The sequence below is a fragment of the Marmota flaviventris genome, chromosome 18, assembly GCF_047511675.1.
Source record: "Marmota flaviventris isolate mMarFla1 chromosome 18, mMarFla1.hap1, whole genome shotgun sequence".
Classification (NCBI taxonomy): domain Eukaryota; kingdom Metazoa; phylum Chordata; class Mammalia; order Rodentia; family Sciuridae; genus Marmota; species Marmota flaviventris.
The window spans coordinates 52,397,891-52,415,498 of NC_092515.1; the positions used below are offsets into that span (position 1 = coordinate 52,397,891).

The window sequence follows — 17,608 nt, forward strand, 5'->3', positions numbered from 1 at the left end:
CGCCAGGCTTCTGCTTCAGCCTTTCTAGTCCTTGCTACAAATCCAGGAACACCTGGGGGCTGCTGATTCCCAGAGCCCCGGGGATTGGGACAGGAAGTCTTACTCAGCCCACGCAGACCTCTTGCAGATCTGTGTTCCTCCTACCTTCTGCCATGCAAGAATGCTACTCCCTAGGCACTGGGCTAGGTGTGGGCACTGCTGGCTTCCCCGTGCAGTCAGATTCCAAGCCTCTCACCTCTTCCTCACCCCCAGGAACCTCCAGGTAGCCTTTTGTAACCTAGTCCCAGTGAAATGTGTTTCCTGCCATGTGCCAGCCCAGCAGGGCAGCTGCACACTGTACTTCTTCCCACCAGTGTGACAGACCCAGGCTGGCTGGTAAGGTATATAAAACTGCTTTGTGAAATGGCCAGGAAAAGGCTGCATTGAATCTACAGATGCTCAAGTCTGAGCCCTTGGAATATTGGCCTTTCAGCCTAGAATAAGAAAGCGAACCACCCTTCCCCTTCTCATTCCCCTTCCCCTAGTGTAAAGAGGGAGAAGAGTCAAATTCATTCCTGTTAAAGAAGAAAGCCCCTAAGCTGTATCGGCATGCCTTCCTCCTCTACCCAACCCATATCGTTGCTTCTGGGGGCCACAAGGGCCCTCCTAGAGCACATGCAGAGGGAAAATTACCATAGCCCTTGTGGGGAGCTGTTTGGGACCTAGAGAAGTCTACCTTGCCCTTTGCGCTCAGAGCTGAATCACCCTTGAGTAGGGGAAATGCAAGGGGAATCTGCTTCAGGATCATGGTGTTGCCACACTCCAAGGAACTCACCTCAAGTCTAGAGGGAGGAGCATGTGAAGGGGCAGGGAGAGCTGTAATCATGTCAAGGATATCATTTATGTCACCCATTTCAGGGGTGAGATGCCCAAGACACAGGAGGGAAGAAATGGCCAAGAATGTCTGTGGATGCTTCCATCCTCTCTGGAAGCTAGGCTTTGAGCCTGCTCATTTTTCTGTTCATTGTCCTTTCTGGTGGGCCCTCAGGTTAGCCAGACGTCAACAGAGAAAATGACCTTAGGTTGTCCTAGTGTCTGAGAAGCCAAGTGATTTCTCTCACAATTCCTGTGCACAGAGACTGAAGTATCAAATCAGTTCTACTTTGTGCTTTTTCCTCAGGGTTCCTCATGGGGGTTTTAAATCATAGATCTTTCTGGGAATGAAAAACCCTGATTTTTATGATTTCCTAGTATTTCCCTTTCCACCAAAGTAATTAGAGGACACAAACAGCAACAGAAGAGGCCACCCTAGCAGTCACAGTCCCAACACGACCATTCACAAGCAAGATGCGGGACTTCTCTGGGCTTGTGTCCTTGTTCACAAAATGGGAACAATACTGTGTGCCTTGCTAGCTTGTAGGATCACGAGGCTCAGGAAACATGCATGTGGAATGTCAGTTTGTATCACTGACAGGGCTCAAAAACAAAAGTCTTTGAGTGTCGAGAAGTGATCCTGCTGCAAGCTCTCCCTCCAGGCATAGTCTGCTCACTTGATGGGTAACCTTATATTGCCTCTTTCACCTGTCCTTCATATATTAATCTTAACGCACATCTGTCTTTGCTTTCTCTATTCTGCATCCCACATCTGGACTCCAGGAGGTCTCCATTAGCATGTCCCTATGGAGATGCCTAATGGATTGACACCTCCCATCTGACTCAGTTCATCGCTTCTGTGCTCATGCTCATGCCTGCCCCCCAGAGTTCCTCTCTAGTGACAAACACCCCTCTTTGCTCAATCCTTGTCAGCATGTGCACTGCTGCACAATGTTGGTCTCCAGAGTGGGTTCTCCATCTTCAGACTCCTCCAGTCCATTCTCCAGGAGCTTCCAGAACTCCTGGAATCAAGATGCACCTCCAGTGCTTCTTGGTTAAGTAGACAAGATTCAGGCACACAGCACGGCACAGGTTGGCAAGTTTGTCCTAGGGAACTTTGTCTCACCTCCCTCTGCGGCCCCACGGATCTCTTTGCACCTGACTTAGCAGAATTCCTGCAGTTCGAAGGTACATACATAACACACCTTTGCATGGAATCTCTACACTGCACCCAAGCCTTTGCCTGTCAGCTTACTTCATTGTGGCCTTCTCTAAAGCCCTCCCTGGACAGTCCCCACCCTGAGTGGGTAACTTCTTCCATACCCCTTATACCTGGGCCTCTGTGTACCAAAAGGCTATCTAGGACCATCATGGTGCACATTTTATTTTCTCATTTAGCCTTCCTGGCTATACTCCTTGAATCCTGAGACTATGGCTCAGATACTTTTGAGTCTCCATCATATAGAATGTTACAAAAATATAAGAAAGTGGAGATTGATTTGTGGCTCAGTGGTAGAGCACTTGCCTAGCCCGCATGAGACACTGAGTTTGATCCCCAGTACCACATTAAAAAAAACTAAATAAATAAAATAAATGTATTGTGTACATCTAAAAATATTTTTAATATCTTTTTAGTTGTTGATGGACCTTTATTTTATTCACTGATTTATATGTGGTGCTGAGAATTGAACCCAGTGCCTCACAAACATGAGGCAAGTGCTCTACCACTGAGCCACAACCCCAGCCCCTAAAAATATTTTTTAAAAAAAGAAGAAGAAGAAGAAGAAATATAGGGGCTGGGGTTGTGGCTCAGCAGTAGGGTGCTCACCTAGCATGTGTGAGGCGCTGGGTTCCATCCTCAGCATCACGCATAAATAAATAAATAAATAAATAAAGGTATTGTGTTCAGCTACAATTTAATTTTTTTTTTTTTAAATATAAGAGGGGGCTCGGTTGTGGCTCAGCAGTAGAGCACTTGCCTAGCACGTGCGAGGCCCTGGGTTCGATCCTCAGCACCACATGAAAATAAATAAATAAAATAAAGGTATTGTGTCCAACTACAACTAATAAATAAATTTTTAAAAAAGAAAAGAAATATAAGAAAAGGGTTGGGGTTGTGGCTCTGAGTAGAGCACTCGCCTAGCACATGTGAGGCCCTGAGTTTTATCCTCAGCACCACATAAAAATAAATGAACAAAATAAAGGTATTGTGTACAATTAAAAAATAAATATTAAAAAAAAGAAAGAAATATAAGAAAAGACCATTGAGCCCGTCATGGTGCTCACCTGTTCTCTTGGCTTTCTCATTCCTGGTTCTGCTGCACCCCCTCATGTGCAGGAGCTACCTTCTTCTCATTCTCTTTGGAAGGGAAGCATGGTCTTCTTTTTTTCTTTTTCTTTTATTTAAAATGGAGGTGCAATTCACATGATGGGCTGAGTTTGTGGCTCAGTGGTAGAGCGCTTGCCTAACGTGTGAGGCACTGGGTTTGATCCTCAGCACCACATGAAAATAAATTTTAAAAATAAAGGTATTTTGCCCATCTACAACTTAAAAAAAAATTTTTTTTAAAGGGGGGCGGAGGATTGACCATTTGAAATGTACAGTTGAATGGCATTTAATACACACAGTGTCGTGCAACTACAATCTCTGTCTGGCTCTAGCTTGATTCCACTTCTGAGGTCTGTAGTCAGATTCATGGAACTGGAGGGCACACTGTGGTTGCCAAGGCTGGAGGAGGAAGAGGTAGGGAGTTGCTGTGCTGTGAGCATAAAGCTTCAGCTGTGCCAGACAATCCATCCTAGAGATCTGCTGTACAATATTGTGCTCATAATTGATGATACTGTATTGCACATTAAAAATTGTTACAAGGAAAAAATTTGTTAAATGGGTTGATTCTCATACTAAGTGTTCTTACCACAATTAAATAGAAAAATTTTAAAGGAGCAAAGAAAACCCCTTACCCATTAAGCATTGGTTCCTCATTTCTTTGCCCCCAGCCCTGGTCTACCTTTTATCTATTCTGGACATTTCGTATAAATGCTATCATGCAATGGGTGGCCTTTGTGTTTGTCTTCTCTCAGTGTATTTTCAAGGTTCGTTCACATTGTGGCATGTATCAGTTCTTCCTTCCTTTTCTTGGAGGAGTATCTATGTATGGTATACTCTTCAGTTTCTCCATTCATCAGCTGGTGGACATGGACTGTTTTCACCTTTGGGTATTGGGAGTCACAGCTGTGAACATTCATGGACAGGTGTTTGCTGGAGCACCTCGTTCTCCACTCACTCTTGCCTTGAGCACCCTCCCCAGTGCTGTTTTTCTAAACCAGAAATCAGCACCCCTGGAGTAAGTGTGTGGGGAGGGGAGTGTATTAATGGAGAAGGCTGCCTCATCCTGTCTTTGCTGCGTCTAGCACTCTCCAAACGTTTTGTTGTTGTTGTTGTTTTGTTTTCTTTTGTGGTGCTGGGGATTGAACCCAGGGCCTTGTGCATGCAAGGCAAGCACTCTACCAACTTAGCTATATCCCTAGCCCCCCTTTTTATTTTTATTTATTTATTTTTTTTATTATTTATTTATTTATTTATTTGGTCCTCCTGGACCTTAGGTTAATTTCACTTTAGGATTAACTCCTGTTTTCAGATATTTAACATGTGGACATGTTTTGTCTCCATAGTGAGGGTCTCGATGTCAGGGTTCTACTGCTCAAGTTTGTGTACCCACAGAGCCTGGCAGTTTGGGTTACCAGGCTAGTTGCTAGACCACCCAACTAGTTGCTTTGTGCCACCCACCCACTGGTGACTAACCCCTTGCCCTTCCTGTCCTCCTTGCAGATGATGTGCTGACAAAAGATGCGGGTGAGTGTGTGATCTGCCTGGAGGAGCTGCTTCAGGGGGACACGATAGCCAGGCTGCCCTGCCTGTGCATCTATCATAAAAGGTACAAGGGCCCGGCAGAAGCAGCTCAGCATGCCCCACATCCCACCAAACAGACCCTCATCACCAGCCATTCTCTCTGTCCCCTTTGTGGGATATCTCCTCCCACCAAGGACCCCCCCCAGTGTCACTGTGTTAATGGGAAGGTTATAGGGATACAAAGTACTAGAATTGCCTGAGGTTCAGCTCTGTTTTAATGGCTCAGATGGTGGGAGCAGGTAGGGAGCTGCACAGGTTGGAGGTACTTAGGATCCTACCTAGAACTTGACTCTCATCTGCCTCCCTGAGCCTTTTCTTTCTGTGTAGACCTCTCCATACCACAGGGTGAGAGAGGCAGCATGGAGGGTGTCCTTGCTGCCCTGTGATTGCCCTTCTCCCCAGAGGGCCAGGAGGCAGAAAGAGCCACAGTCCATGGGCACCAATCTGTGGGCACCAACAGCTGCTATAATTAGCAGGGCCAAGATTCATCCTCAGGCTTCAGCAGGAGCCTTATTCTTGTTTCCAAGTGGAAAAAGGATACCTTCTTGCCCAAGAAGAGAGGGTGCCCTGTGTTCCTGTGGCCACCACCTGCTCTCTACTCCTCAAACCCAGAGCTGCTTCTTGGCACACAGGCTTCTCTAAGTCCAGCCTGGGGCCACTAGTCTAGTGTGACCACTATGCCTGATACGTGGATGTGACTGGTGCAGAGGCTTATGGTTGGCCTAGGGGATAATTATGATTCACGGTCTGAGTCTCAGCACAGAGCCCTGCAGTGTCCCAGGGAGGAACTAACCAGAACCAGAAAAGACAACCCCTGTCCTGGGGGAGTCTTGTGCACATTATCCATCTGGTTTCTGTCTTTGAAAAAGCCCAGGTTGGTTTACAAATCGGGACCCTGTCTTGGGGCAGTTGTTCTCTGTAAACTAAAAGCCCCCTCCCTAGTTCACTTTCTTAGTCACCATAGCCTGAGGGTCCAGATCCTCTTTCCACCTTTGCAACCAAATCAGGTAGATCTCAGGAGTCTTCTGAGAAGGTATCCACTGGGGAAGAGCCTCACAGCTCCTTTAACCCGGGAAGGTGCTCTATCAGGACCCTAGAAGCAGGAGCACTTGCCAGTCCTGCCATGTCTTTATTCCTACTCCCTGCACCTCAAGCCTTAGAGGTAGTTGACTAGCCACCCTGCACAGTCCCTGCACCCCCCCTCACCTTTTCACCAGTAGCTGTTGCCATCTTCCTCTGCCCCTTCATTTGGCCTTGGTCCCCTCCCTTCCTGTAACTCCAGGTCTTCCTCTAACGCCAGGTCTCCCTGAGCCTGCACACCACTGCCGACACTGCTGAACCAAAACCAATCCTGATGTCCTCCCTTCTTGCTTTAAGCAGCGGGTACATGATTTTTTTCCTGGGGTTCTTCCAGGAGAGATTTAGGGAACCTTTGTTTAGTAGTCTGACCCCTGAAAGAGCCACCTTTGCCAAGACTGTGTGTTTTAACAGCTAACATGGTTTCCCCTTGCTGTTCCTCCCTCCCCCCCTGTCCTCAGCTGCATAGACTCGTGGTTTGAAGTGAACAGATCTTGTCCAGAACACCCTGCGGACTGACCCTGTCGGGCTTGCTTGCCGAATCCTCTCAAAGGTGAGCCCGTGCTTGGAGGTGCTCCAGGCTCAGGGTTGTGTCACTGGGGGCCTGGTGGTGGGGGAACTGAGGTGCGTCATCTGTAAGTAGTTAATGGAAATGGAAGAGATTTTTCCTAAGGAAACATAACGATGCACACTCAGGTGCACATATTCATGAAGAACATACTCAGAAGAGGTAGAATTAGTTGGGGAAAGATTAGCATATTCCGGATGTCCAGGGTGAATCTCCCTGAGGAAAGTTCTGAAAGATCCTCTGGGAACATACTCAGACAAAAGTGGATAAGCTCGGGTTTGCAGCCGGTGGCACCTTGTCCTCACTCACCTGTGTCTCCACTTCTTTGGTGATGGGAAGAATGACTCCCTGTGGCCTTATGGACATGCACTCAGAGTTAGACAGCCTGTGGACAGCGCATTGTCCACTGCAGAGCGCTTTCAGTGGGCATTTCACTGCTGGTTCTTCCACTTGCAGGCCACCTCCCTCACCCACTTCCAGAGACTTGGCTCCTCTGTCCCACAGCACAGGGTCCTGATTGCACCAGGCTAGCACCTCATCTCCCTCCCATGTGTGCACATGTGTCTCCCAGTGTAACCATTGAGTCTGTCCTCTCCATTTCTTCCCCAGGGCACCCAGCTTCATGTTGACACCCTCTTCTGTCCCCCACCCCACTGTCCCTTCTGAGTTCTGGGCTGGCGCTTTCTTTTTTCTGGCAAACAAATAGACAAAATCCCCAGAAAAAAACACTCAACTCTACTTCATCTCACTCATATCCAAAGGTTGGGGGCCTCTTTTCTTTCTTCTCTCTCTCTCCTTTGTTTTGTTTTCTTTTGTTAGGTTTATTTTATTTATTCCAAGTAAATGCCCAGAACAGCTGATGATGTCAGACAAATCAGGGACATTTGCTCTTTTACCTTCACCTCAAAACTGATGGCAAGGGGAGAAGAAAAAGCAAGGGTGAGAGTGAGGCAGAGGGAGTGGAGCCTGGCCCTGCGGCGTGGGTCCAGATTCCCGGCATGATGTTTGGCTTCGGGGGGGCCCACCTGGATGGAACCACAGACGCCCTGGCCAGCCTGCTCTCAGCAGGACACCTGCTGCCACTGTGGGATGCAGCAGCCAGCCCTCAGCCAGACGAGCACGGCTGACTTACTCCGATCCACACAGGGACAGACAGCCCTGTTCCTGAGAGGAGGCTCATCGGACACTGGGGCAGAGCTGAGTTTGGGACACCAGTGGGAACAGGGCACCTCTTCTGCACTGACTTCAGAAAACGGTTCTCCCTCTTCCCTGAGAACACCAGATTGGATGAGAGCGAGTTGGAGAGAAGAGTGAAATCACCGCTATCCTTCCCCTCCCCCCTCAGCCCAGGAGGGAAAGGGCATTTTCTTTTTCACCTTTGAAAGGCATTGTGGGTCTGTCTTTAAAGTGTTTACAAAAAAAAAAAAAAAAATTATATATAAAAAAAAAAAAGTCTAGTGTCGACTGGTGTTTTCCCTCGTGATGTTTACAGATTAGCTATAACCCACTCAGCGACAGAACCAAATGTGGCCGCGTCCTTGCCACTAATGCTCTGACGGCGGGCGGGCACACACCTTCTCTTCCTTCACCCAGCACCCAGTCAGCTCTCGGTGTCACCAGCCTCTATCTAGGGGTTGGGTTGCTTTTGTTTTGTTTCTCCCTCCCATTTTTCTGGCTTGGTTTTGCACTTTTCTCCCCAAGGGACCCTAATATCTTGGTTTCATTGCCCCCCACCCCCTGGCAAAAAAAAAAAAATACACCCATCAAGGACTTTTTTCCACCTCTTCTCCCATGTCTTCCCCCTTCTTTCCTCCTGGTTCTGGTCAGTTCAGAGGATTTAACAACCACAAGTGTCCTGCAAAAATGCTTGAACATTTTTCTTAGGCCCTTGTGGGTTTTCCCCCCCAGAAAACTAAATAAACAAAAGACTAAATAAACATATCCTGCTACCCCTGTTTTCAGGCACTCTGAGAACATTTAGCCATTGATGTTCACACATGGCATCAGCCCATGCAAGATAGGTTTCTGTATTTATATATTTAAAAAAAAAACTTATAAAATGTTTAAAAATGTTCAAAGCTTGGGAGAAAAGCTTTCTTCATCAGTCAAGGTGTTTGATATGGTATTAAAATAATGTCTAATAAAAGATAAACTGTGTGATGTTATTTTAATGAAGTATTGTTATACAATAAAGAAGTGAGGGCCAAGGCCTACCCCACCCCTCACCCACCTCCTTAGTGTTCCTTCAGCCGACTGTGCAGCACTGTGGATGTGCCATGGTTCTCAGACAGCTGTACCTGGGTAGAGGGGAAGTGGTGATTCAGGTGTGCATCCTACAACTCTGCTAACCCTGTAAGCATTGTGGAACCAATCTGCCATCATCTGTGGAATAGAGTGGTTATAACCAAACTTTTCTGGAAAGATCTGCAGGGGCAAAGATCTTGCAGCCACTGGAGTCTGTAAGGATGTGGGTTACTCCAGGTACTACCCCAGCCCCAACATCACAGCACCTGCTCCCAGTCCCATGTTCTGCTTGCCTGTTGCTCCATCCACATCTTAGTGCTGACTCATGGGCATGCTTCATTGAGGCCCAGGAAGAGGCCCTGATTTGGGACTGAGCCAGCTTAGAGCCCTTGAACCAGAACCAACCACTCAGGCTCACAAAAGTTGGCAAATTACAGGCTTGGCAGGACCTCAGGGCAGGGGGCAGCAGTGCATGCCCAGCCTCTGTCTTTGTGCCAGGCTCCAGGAGCTGCATTCCAGGGCTTCCTGAAGAGCCAGCCAAGGAAAGCTCTAGAGAGAGCCGATTCCGAACCTTCTGTGCCCTGTTCCTTCCCAGGCCTGCCCTTGTGCTGTTGCCTCAGGGCCTAACCCCACCAGGCCCAGGAGCCTGGACTGCGCTGGTACCGGGGCCCAGCTGAAGTCACCTGCCCTCAGATGCTTCCTGAAGCACCCACTCTGTAAGGATATTTATTGCAGGCTAGTGGGCATGCTCAGAACTGAAGAAGAGTTTGATTTGTAGCCTGGATGTCTGTATTGGAACCACTTTGGGTGGGAGTTGACGGCCATAACATGGGCTGTCCTCATTTGAGCTCTCTACCTGTTGGCAAAATGGTCTTGGGGAAATGACACCATTCATCCGAACTTCAAATTCCTCTTGTATGAAGGGGGGACAAAATCACGCAGTTCTGAGGTCGCCATGAGGGTCAGGAGATCTACCCTGAAGGCCTGGCACTTGCACAGCAGGCTTCCTTATAGCTTTGTCACTGCAAAGGGCACTGTTCTATTCACAGCACCTCCTGCTCTGCCTGGCAACTGTGTCTCCCTGTTCTATATTTAATTCCACCAGCAAAGCTGCCAGGGCAGGGCCTAGCCCTGAAGGAGATCTCCTTGCTTGACCCTTGGACTTGGAGATGGAAGCTTTGTGTGCCCACCGTGGCTGTGTGAGCCTGGCTGCTTTGGCAGCACCACATGTGAGCTGAGTGGTTGTGAGTTGGGTGGGGCAAGGCTGGGGCCCACGCCGATACTATTCCAGGCTCTCAGGGCTGGTGCTCATCTCCACCCCCAGTGACTTCCGCTCCCACCTGGCACACTGCAGCCCTCTGCTGGCTGCACAGTGCTCTGAATTCAGACCCAGGTTGCCAGCATCTGGTGTGGAGGTGGGACTGAAGTTGTCTGGGCTTCCCAAGTGGAGCTGGTGTTTGTCACCCTCCTGTCCAGACTGCTCTCCAGAAGCCTGTATTGCCCCTTCTCTGCTGGGGACCCAGCATGCTTGTGGGAAGGGGCAGCTTCTAAAGAGGAGCCCCTTGTGAAAACCTTTCATCTTAACAGCCTTTAATAGTATTGAACTTTACAGGAGGATGTCCTTATTCTTAGGAGGTAGATGCTGAATTATATACAGGTGAATGATTTTTTTCAGAAATGTGTAATTCTAAATGGTCCCCCCCCCCAAAAAAAAAATAAGGCAAAAATGTCTGTTGTTGAATCTTCAATGGCTGGTATTTCATCACTGAACAGTGTACTTGTTCTTTCGACTCTTCTGTATGTCTGGAATTTTTCTTAATAAAAAATTGTGGGGAATTGGCCATTTGCTGTGCGCCTTCTAGTCACTAGACCCAGGGGGCAACATCAAAGAGCTGCAGGCAAGACTGGCCACTGGACAACACCTGGGAGGGCTGTGGGAGGGCCCTGCAGTCTGTTCAGAAGGGGAGGGGGAAGGGCTGGGGAGCTGTTTCCATGGTGAGCATGGTGGCTGATGGTTGGATTGCTTGCATACTGGGTGGTGTCAGGGGAGGGCCCAGGGGACTTGCCACCAAACCATCCTTGGCATAATCTCTGTTCCCAGCCAGAAACAGAAACGCCAGTGTGTCCTCAAACCCAGGTCAGTGTCACTGCTCTCTGCTGCAGCCCAGCGTTAGCACAAAGTAGGGATCCCAAGAATGGAGGGTGGGCAAGAGGGAGTTGCACAGTGACCTACTCCCCCCGCGCCCCCCCCCCCCCGCCCCCATGGAAGGGTTGGTTAGGGACTGAGAGGGTTGAGGGGAAAGCATGATGTGAGCAGAAGGGTGCTGTTTCCTGCATTGGCTCCCAGAATCCCTCATCCAGCCCCTTTGCTAAGAGGGCCAAAGACCTGGGAGTGAGGGAGATAAGTGGCACTACAGGTTCCTGGGACCTACAGTGAGTGGAGGGCTTACAGATTGCCTGCCAGGTCCCTCCACAGTCCTGGGAGGTGGGTGGCCCAGGGCTAAAAGTTTCAGGCCCTGGACAGAAGAGTCCTGGGCGGCAGCTGCTGTGGTGTCTTGAGTTTACTGGTGCCGGGCACCCTCTAGTGGGCTTTGGGAGAACAACTGCTAAGGACCTTAGGGGCCCTGGCTAGGGATCCCAAGACAGGCAGGCCTCAGGGTGGGATGACCTTGATTTGGAGTGTATACCATGGAGCAGTGTGGTGCAATGTTAATCTCACTCCCATTTCTAACAGTTGGTAGCAGCTGCTTGAAGAATGTGTTCAGAGTTCTAAGGCCCAGCTGGAGCCTAGTGGGACCTCCACTGTGGGTAGGTCCAAGGTTCTCAGAAGCAAGAGAAGTTGGAACAGGGACCTGCTTCCTTCCAAAGTCTGAGCACCATCCTTTTCCCCAGGGTTCCATAAATCAGAGGACAGGCCCCAGACAAATGGGTCACTATCTAGAGGAAGAGAGGGTGTATATGGGAAGTGTTGCCTGCTGATCTCCAGACAGCTATAAATGGGGTTCAGATTCATTTGGGAGGCCCCTCCCCTTTCAGGAAAGGAGCATGCCTATCAACCCAAGTAGATGAAGGGTTGATAAAGGGTCCTGGGTGTCAGCAGTGGGGAGACCTTGACAGGGATATGATCTTAGTCTTGGGGTGGGCCCACATCATCTCCCCCAACCAGTACAGGGTATGTGAGATCAGAGAGAAAGCAGCTTCACCAGGAACCACGCTGGGTCATTTACTGGACCAAAGGCTTTTGAAGACAGCAAGAGGGCCAGGGAGGGAGTCCAGCTTCTCTCCTGGCTTGAACTCTAGGCCCCAGCTACAGAGGGCTACAGAGGGCTAACTGGCAGGCAGAAACAGCATCTGCACTGTCCATCCTTTGCAGGGTAGCTAAGTATTCGGAGCTCCTCACAGCACCTTGCCTGGGTTCATGAGGCTTCGGGGGTCCAGCATGACCTTGAGCTGCCGCATGGTCTCCATGCCAACAGCACCAATCTCCTCCTGCAGTAGCTGCCGCTTGCCCAGCCCAATGCCATGCTCCCCAGTACACGTCCCATGGAGTGCCAGTGCCCGCCTAGGATATCATGAGAAGGAATACCTCAGTGGACTCCTCTCCCACTTCCTCTGCCCTTCCCCACCCAGCCCATCTCAGGTTCAACTCTTACCTGCCCAGCTTTTTTGTGAAGGCTGTGACCCTGTGGTGCTCCTCATCATCATCTGGGTTGACCAGCAAGATGCAGTGGAAATTGCCATCACCCACATGCCCAACAATGCCTCCTGTGGACCCAGAGGACTAAGCTGTTGCCTCCAGCCTCCCCTGCCCTTGGCCCAGGCACTGGTGGGCCTCAGTGCCTCCCCACCTCACTCCAGGTGAGTAGGCAGAACCTTTAAGTCCGGAGGTCTTCAGTTCCTCCTTGGTCTGCACCAGGATCTCCGGCAACCGGGAGATGGGCACACACACATCAGTGGAATAGCCCTGGGTCAGAGAGCAGACTGGTGAGGCTCTCCCCATCCCCATCTGTCTGCCTAAAGCTAAGGGTCACTGTGATCAAGTCTGAGGGGATTTGACTTCAGCTCTTGGCCTCACAGAAGGAAATGGCTTGCTCTTCTCTAGACAGTTGTACCAGATTGTGTTCCCCAGGCCTTGCCAGCCCAGACCTTCACCACTGCCCTGGTTTTCCATCCTTGGCTTTGTGCAGGTCCCCTTTTCCCCTGCACTACTGAGCCTCTGCTTGCGCTGCCTAGAGCCCAGCTTCCCCTTCTGGGTAGAACTTCCCTCTCTGTTCAAAACTCCCGAGAGCATGCATGGTTGCAGGAAGGGCTCCCTAGTGTGATTGGACACTAGACAGCCTCTGAGAAACAGTTTGGCGAGAGGGTCTATAACCCCAGCTTCTAGTGCCCACCCAGCCACTTGAGCCTGCTGTTTCGAACAATCTGATAGTGGGCTGAGGGAAGGATTTGTGGGCTGAACAGTGGATTCCACCTCCATCCCCATCCCAGCTCACCTTGCAGCCTGGAGACAGGGCTAGGAGTGCATACCAAGCATTGTGCCGGGCTGCCCAAAGCTGGTTGCGCTCTTCACTCTCTTTGGCCCAGGAGAAGTGAGAGGCTCCATTTTGCTGGGTGATCGCCTCTGCAGTAGGGAAAAGTTGACCCAGGCCCTACACTGGGGCAGCCCAGGCTCTGCTGTCCCACCCTCAACACACCTGTGTGCTGCACTTGCTCTGCCAGTGCCTGCTCGGAACCGTGGAACTCAAGAAAGAGTGTGGGCGCCACGGCGCAGCTCAGCTTGCTGTGCCTATTGCAGGCGTCCATTGTGACATCATCTAAGAACTCTGGGGCCAGGAAGAGGGATGCCCAGTGAGGTTTGGCCTTCCAAGGGGGTCTCTTCTGTGCAGCCCACCCTAACTGCACCAGTCCTTGGCTCACCAATGCGGGCCACAGGCACTGCAGCTTGGAGGATCTGTACAGTGCTGTCCACAGCCGCCTGGACACTGGGGAATGCACAGGTGGCAGCCACTGTGGCTTCGGGGACAGGGTGCAAGCGCAGAGTGGCAGATGTGATGAGGCCCAGTGTCCCCTCAGAGCCCACAAAGAGTCCTGTGAGGTTGTAGCCAGCTGCACTCTTCCTGGGCCCCATAAGGTAGGTGAGTGTCCAGACACATAAGGAACACATAAGGTAGGTGAGTGTCCAGACCATGCAATAAGGGATTTCTGCCCAGAAATCTGAAGCTGGGGCCCAGGACACTATCCCTTAGGCCCCCAAGTCTGGGCTGGCCTTCCGCATCCCCAGTTCCCATTACAGTACTTGCCACTGCTCAACCTCTGTCAGGCTTATGCAGGAGAGCAAACCCCAGCATGCTGGCCATCTGCTGGCCCACATGACAGCCCTCTCTAGCCACTCATTGATCCAGAAGGGCTTCTAGAGGCCCCATCAGCACTCACTGAAGCCTAAGGCCAAGGGCAGAGGACATTCACCTGAAATGACGGCCCTGGCCCGCAGTGTGAAGCAGCCGCCCATCGGGCAACACCACCTCCAGATTGACCACATTGTCCCGAATGGTGCCATAGCGCACAGAGTTGGTGCCTGAAGCTCCAGTGGCCACCATGCCACAGATAGAGGCGTCTGCACCTGGGTCTGGAGGGCAGAAAGCAGGAGAGGGCAGGCCGAAGGCCCTTTCCCCCACCCTGGGCGGGTGGGGAGAGCAGGGTCCTCTGAAGCCCCATAAACAGCCCAGCCCCCTGCAAGCCCCCAGGACCCTGGGAAAGGTGCAGGAGCCCCAAGCTTACCCACAGTAAACCAGAGGCCACTGTTGCGCAGGTGGGCATTGAGAGCTTTACGGGTGACACCAGGCTCCACTACCACAGAGAAGTCTTCTGTGTTCAGCTCCGTGATCCGGTCCATGTGGGTCAGGTTAATGCACACACCACCCTGGGCGCAGGAGTGCAAAGAAGGCCAACTGACCTAAGTCTCTGGGCTGGGCACAGACCCCAGGACTCTACCCCACGGCTGAACCCCAGCAGCCAGACCAGAGTCCCAGAATGGCATGTAGGAATGGCCACAAACATGCCCAGAGTGGTGAAGCAGACCTGAGGCACCCTGCTATACCTGCACAGCACAGACTCCCCCCTCAAGGCCGGTGCCTGTGCCGAAGGGGATGATGGGCACACCTTGGCCATAGCAGAGAGCTGCCAGCCGGCTGACCTGGTCCACATTCTGGGGCCACACCACCGCATCTGGAGGTTGACACCTAGAAACAGACCTCAGCGAATGAGAAGCTAGTGGCACCCTCTGGCCCTGCTTCTCAAGGAGCCTGGAGATGTCACAAGGCCTGAGGCCACACAGCAAACAAGAGGCAGAGAGCACCCCTCCATAGAGAGTGCCTTAGCACACCAAAACAGGTGAGTGGGGACGAGGACGACCAGGGATCCCATTCCTAGCCAGGGTTCCCAATACCTGTGTATGGACTCATCCTGCCCGTGATGCTCTCGAACAGCAGCAGCAGTGGACACGTGGGGGCTCCCTACAATAGCCTTTAGAGACTCCACGAAGCCCTTGCTGAGCTCACCCTTCAGGGAAGAATCACAGTGCCAGAGGCGCCAGAAAGAGAACTGGGGGCCACCGCACCCTCTCCCTCCCCCAGGGCAGGAGGGAGGGGTGTGGGCTAGTGAGGATGCCTGATGGCAGCACAGAGCTTGGGAAACTTTAGGCAAGGATCCCTCCCAGCTCCCGGCCCCACCAACCTGCGACCCTCTGGAGCAGTACCCTCTCCAGGAGAAGAGTCCTGGGGCTGCAGCCCGGAGCAGTGAGGCCATAGCTGGAACTGCAATCAGTTTGAGCACCGTGGGGGTAAGGGCAGGTGGCAGCTGGTCACCCCTACTCAGCCCATTGGCTGTGCTGGGGGGTGGAGCCTGTTTAAGGTGGAGTGGACTTAAGGTGGCCCCTGAAGACTTTGCCAGGTCAAGGATGTGTGTGAGTAATAGGGTCAACACTTCTGAAAGACAGGTGGGGCTTACCATATGCACTGGGAAACAGGGACAGTAGCCACTCCTGCCTTAAAAGTCTGCAATGGCTTCCTGTGGCCCTGCAAACACAAACTCCTTGTAGAGGCCTTAAGGTTCTATTGCTCCTGCTGATCTTTCATCTATACTTCCTTCCAACCTCCTCTTTGACCTCTAGGCTCCAGTTTCCCTTTCTGTTCCAGTTCACCCCAGCTCCAGCTGGGCTCGGAGCCCTGGCCCATACTGTGCCCTCTGCCAGGAACCATCTCCTGACTCTGCCTGGCAACCTCTTCCCTATCCTGCAAGTCTCAGCACCAGTGTCCCAGAGTGGGCTGCCTTCAGGGCTGTGCAAAGGGAAGATCAGGAAGGCCCTTTGGGGATGGAATGGGGTAGGACAAGAGACTCCCTGGAAGGACAGGAGACTCCCTGGAAGAGGAGATCTGAGGAACGGCAGCACACGGCCAGGAAGTTGAAGGAGAAGATTTCACAGGCCTTTTACTCCCAACACCCCACCTCTACCCTGGAGAGCCCAGGACTGCGTTGGAGTGGGGTGAAGCTCTGTTCTCCCACAGCAAATCCCAACGTCACTGAGATAAAGCTACATGCAGCTTTGTTTTTATTCCTTTGAGTCAGAAATATAAACTCTTTCCTCATTTTAGTTGGGTTCTCTCCCTGACCACATATGGACAAGTTTGTCAAAAGACAGAATTATAACAATTTAGTTCTGGATCTAATTGGCTTTTGTTTTCCATTCATGAACTAAGCAGCCTCCAGTTGTATAGGATAGAACTGGGGCCAAGGCAGAACATTGGGTTTTGTCACATGAGAACAAGAAAAAATAAATAAAAAGCTGAATTGGTTAATATCAGGTTCCTTTTTTAGTAAAGGTTAAAGCAGAGGGGACTTCCTTCTTGTGCTGATTCAAGTAAACTGGAATCTATTGGGGATCTGTCTACCTCCTTAAACTTTCAATCTGATTATGTGGCATTTAGTATGAGTGACTCCATTTTGATTTGGTCTTTCAGTTGGGGCCTAATGTAGGCGCTCTGTCCAAAATGATGGGCTCCCAAGGTTTTTGTTCAAGGCATAAGTTCATACTTACAACTCGAATGTGCTGTTTAACTGATTTGTCTCAAAAAATGTCTCTCACAGTTAATTCAAAGTCAAGATTCAGTGGAAGTCCACACAGTGCATTCAATTCATTTGTCTCAAATCTTTTTTTTTTTTTTTTTCAGTGCTGGGGATGGAACCCAAGGCCTCAAGCAATTGGACAAGCACTCTACCACTAAGCACCCATTTTTCTCAAATCTTTTTAAATCTACAACTATTTCTCCCTCCCCCTTTTTTTCATGCCATTTACTTGTTTTTAAAACTGGGCCATTTGTTTCATAAAAATTTCCACACTTGGGGGCTGGGGTTGTGGCTCATTGGTAGAGCATTTGACGGGCATGTGTGAGACGCTGGGTTCAAATCTCGACACTGCATATAAATAAATAAAATAAAGGTCCATCAACAACTAAAAATACAAAAACAATTTTTTTAATTTCCACATTCTACAGGTTGTCCATTCAGCTGGTCATTTACCAGGTATGGACTTGAATTGTGAGGCTTGCCATGGGCATCGCTAGCCCCTCATTGTGCAGGTCTGTGTGGAGTTTCAATCACCGAATGCCTCTACTTCTATATTGTATGAACATTGGTTCATGCATATAACTACCGCTGCTGATGTAGTTCTCAATCTTAGAAGCTTTAGAGGGTGTTAACCAGTTCATTACATTTTAATTTAATAATAAGCCATAACTGTAGAGTGAAGGTATCTGTTAGCTATCAGGGTTGTTGTTGTTTTTTTTTTTTTTTTAACCTGATGTATATGTTGGGGAAGGTAGGATTAGGAAGGTGAACTGTTCAAGAATTTTCTGCACTTGCTGTGCAGAAGAGCAGATAATTAGTGCTGCTCTGGCACTAAT

General features: G+C 50.3%; 2 protein-coding genes across 4 annotated transcripts in view; one reads left to right on the plus strand and one right to left on the minus strand.

Moving 5' to 3' along the window:
- Znrf1 (zinc and ring finger 1) overlaps positions 1 to 8,346 on the plus strand; it is a 103,015-nt gene extending 94,669 nt beyond the window's left edge. Inside the window, exons 3-5 of one of the 2 annotated variants that reach the window (XM_071604295.1) lie at positions 4,682 to 4,787; positions 6,301 to 6,392; positions 7,227 to 7,542. In XM_071604295.1, the coding sequence (XP_071460396.1) occupies positions 4,682 to 4,787; positions 6,301 to 6,358 (164 nt within the window). In that variant the 3' untranslated portion in view covers positions 6,359 to 6,392; positions 7,227 to 7,542. The other variant, XM_027933302.2, reaches the window with a different exon arrangement.
- Positions 8,347 to 11,849: 3,503 nt separating this feature from the next.
- Ldhd (lactate dehydrogenase D) lies at positions 11,850 to 15,473 on the minus strand. 2 transcript variants are annotated; one of them, XM_027933173.2, is made up of 11 exons: positions 15,384 to 15,473; positions 15,097 to 15,209; positions 14,749 to 14,890; positions 14,430 to 14,571; positions 14,118 to 14,277; positions 13,569 to 13,768; positions 13,346 to 13,474; positions 13,145 to 13,272; positions 12,525 to 12,615; positions 12,305 to 12,416; positions 11,850 to 12,213 (listed from the first exon to the last, which is right to left on the minus strand). In XM_027933173.2, the coding sequence occupies exons 1-11, from the start codon at positions 15,453 to 15,455 to the stop codon at positions 12,048 to 12,050; spliced, it is 1,455 nt and encodes a 484-aa protein (XP_027788974.1). In that variant the 5' UTR covers positions 15,456 to 15,473; the 3' UTR covers positions 11,850 to 12,047. The 2 variants fall into 2 exon arrangements, with proteins under 2 accessions (XP_027788974.1, XP_071461309.1); XM_071605208.1 differs by lacking the exon at positions 15,384 to 15,473 and having other exon boundaries at positions 14,811 to 14,890; positions 15,097 to 15,196.
- Positions 15,474 to 17,608: the final 2,135 nt, after the last annotated feature.

Coding starts and splice junctions, on each gene's coding strand:
- Ldhd (XM_027933173.2), bottom strand. CDS start 15,455: ATGGCCTCACTGCTCCGGGCTGCAGCCCCAGGACTCTTCTCCTGGAGA. Junction 15,210..15,383: donor ACTGCTCCAGAGGGTCGCAG/GTTGGTGGGGCC, acceptor TCTTCCCTGAAG/GGTGAGCTCAGCAAGGGCTT. Junction 14,891..15,096: donor CAGGATGAGTCCATACACAG/GTATTGGGAACC, acceptor GTCTGTTTCTAG/GTGTCAACCTCCAGATGCGG.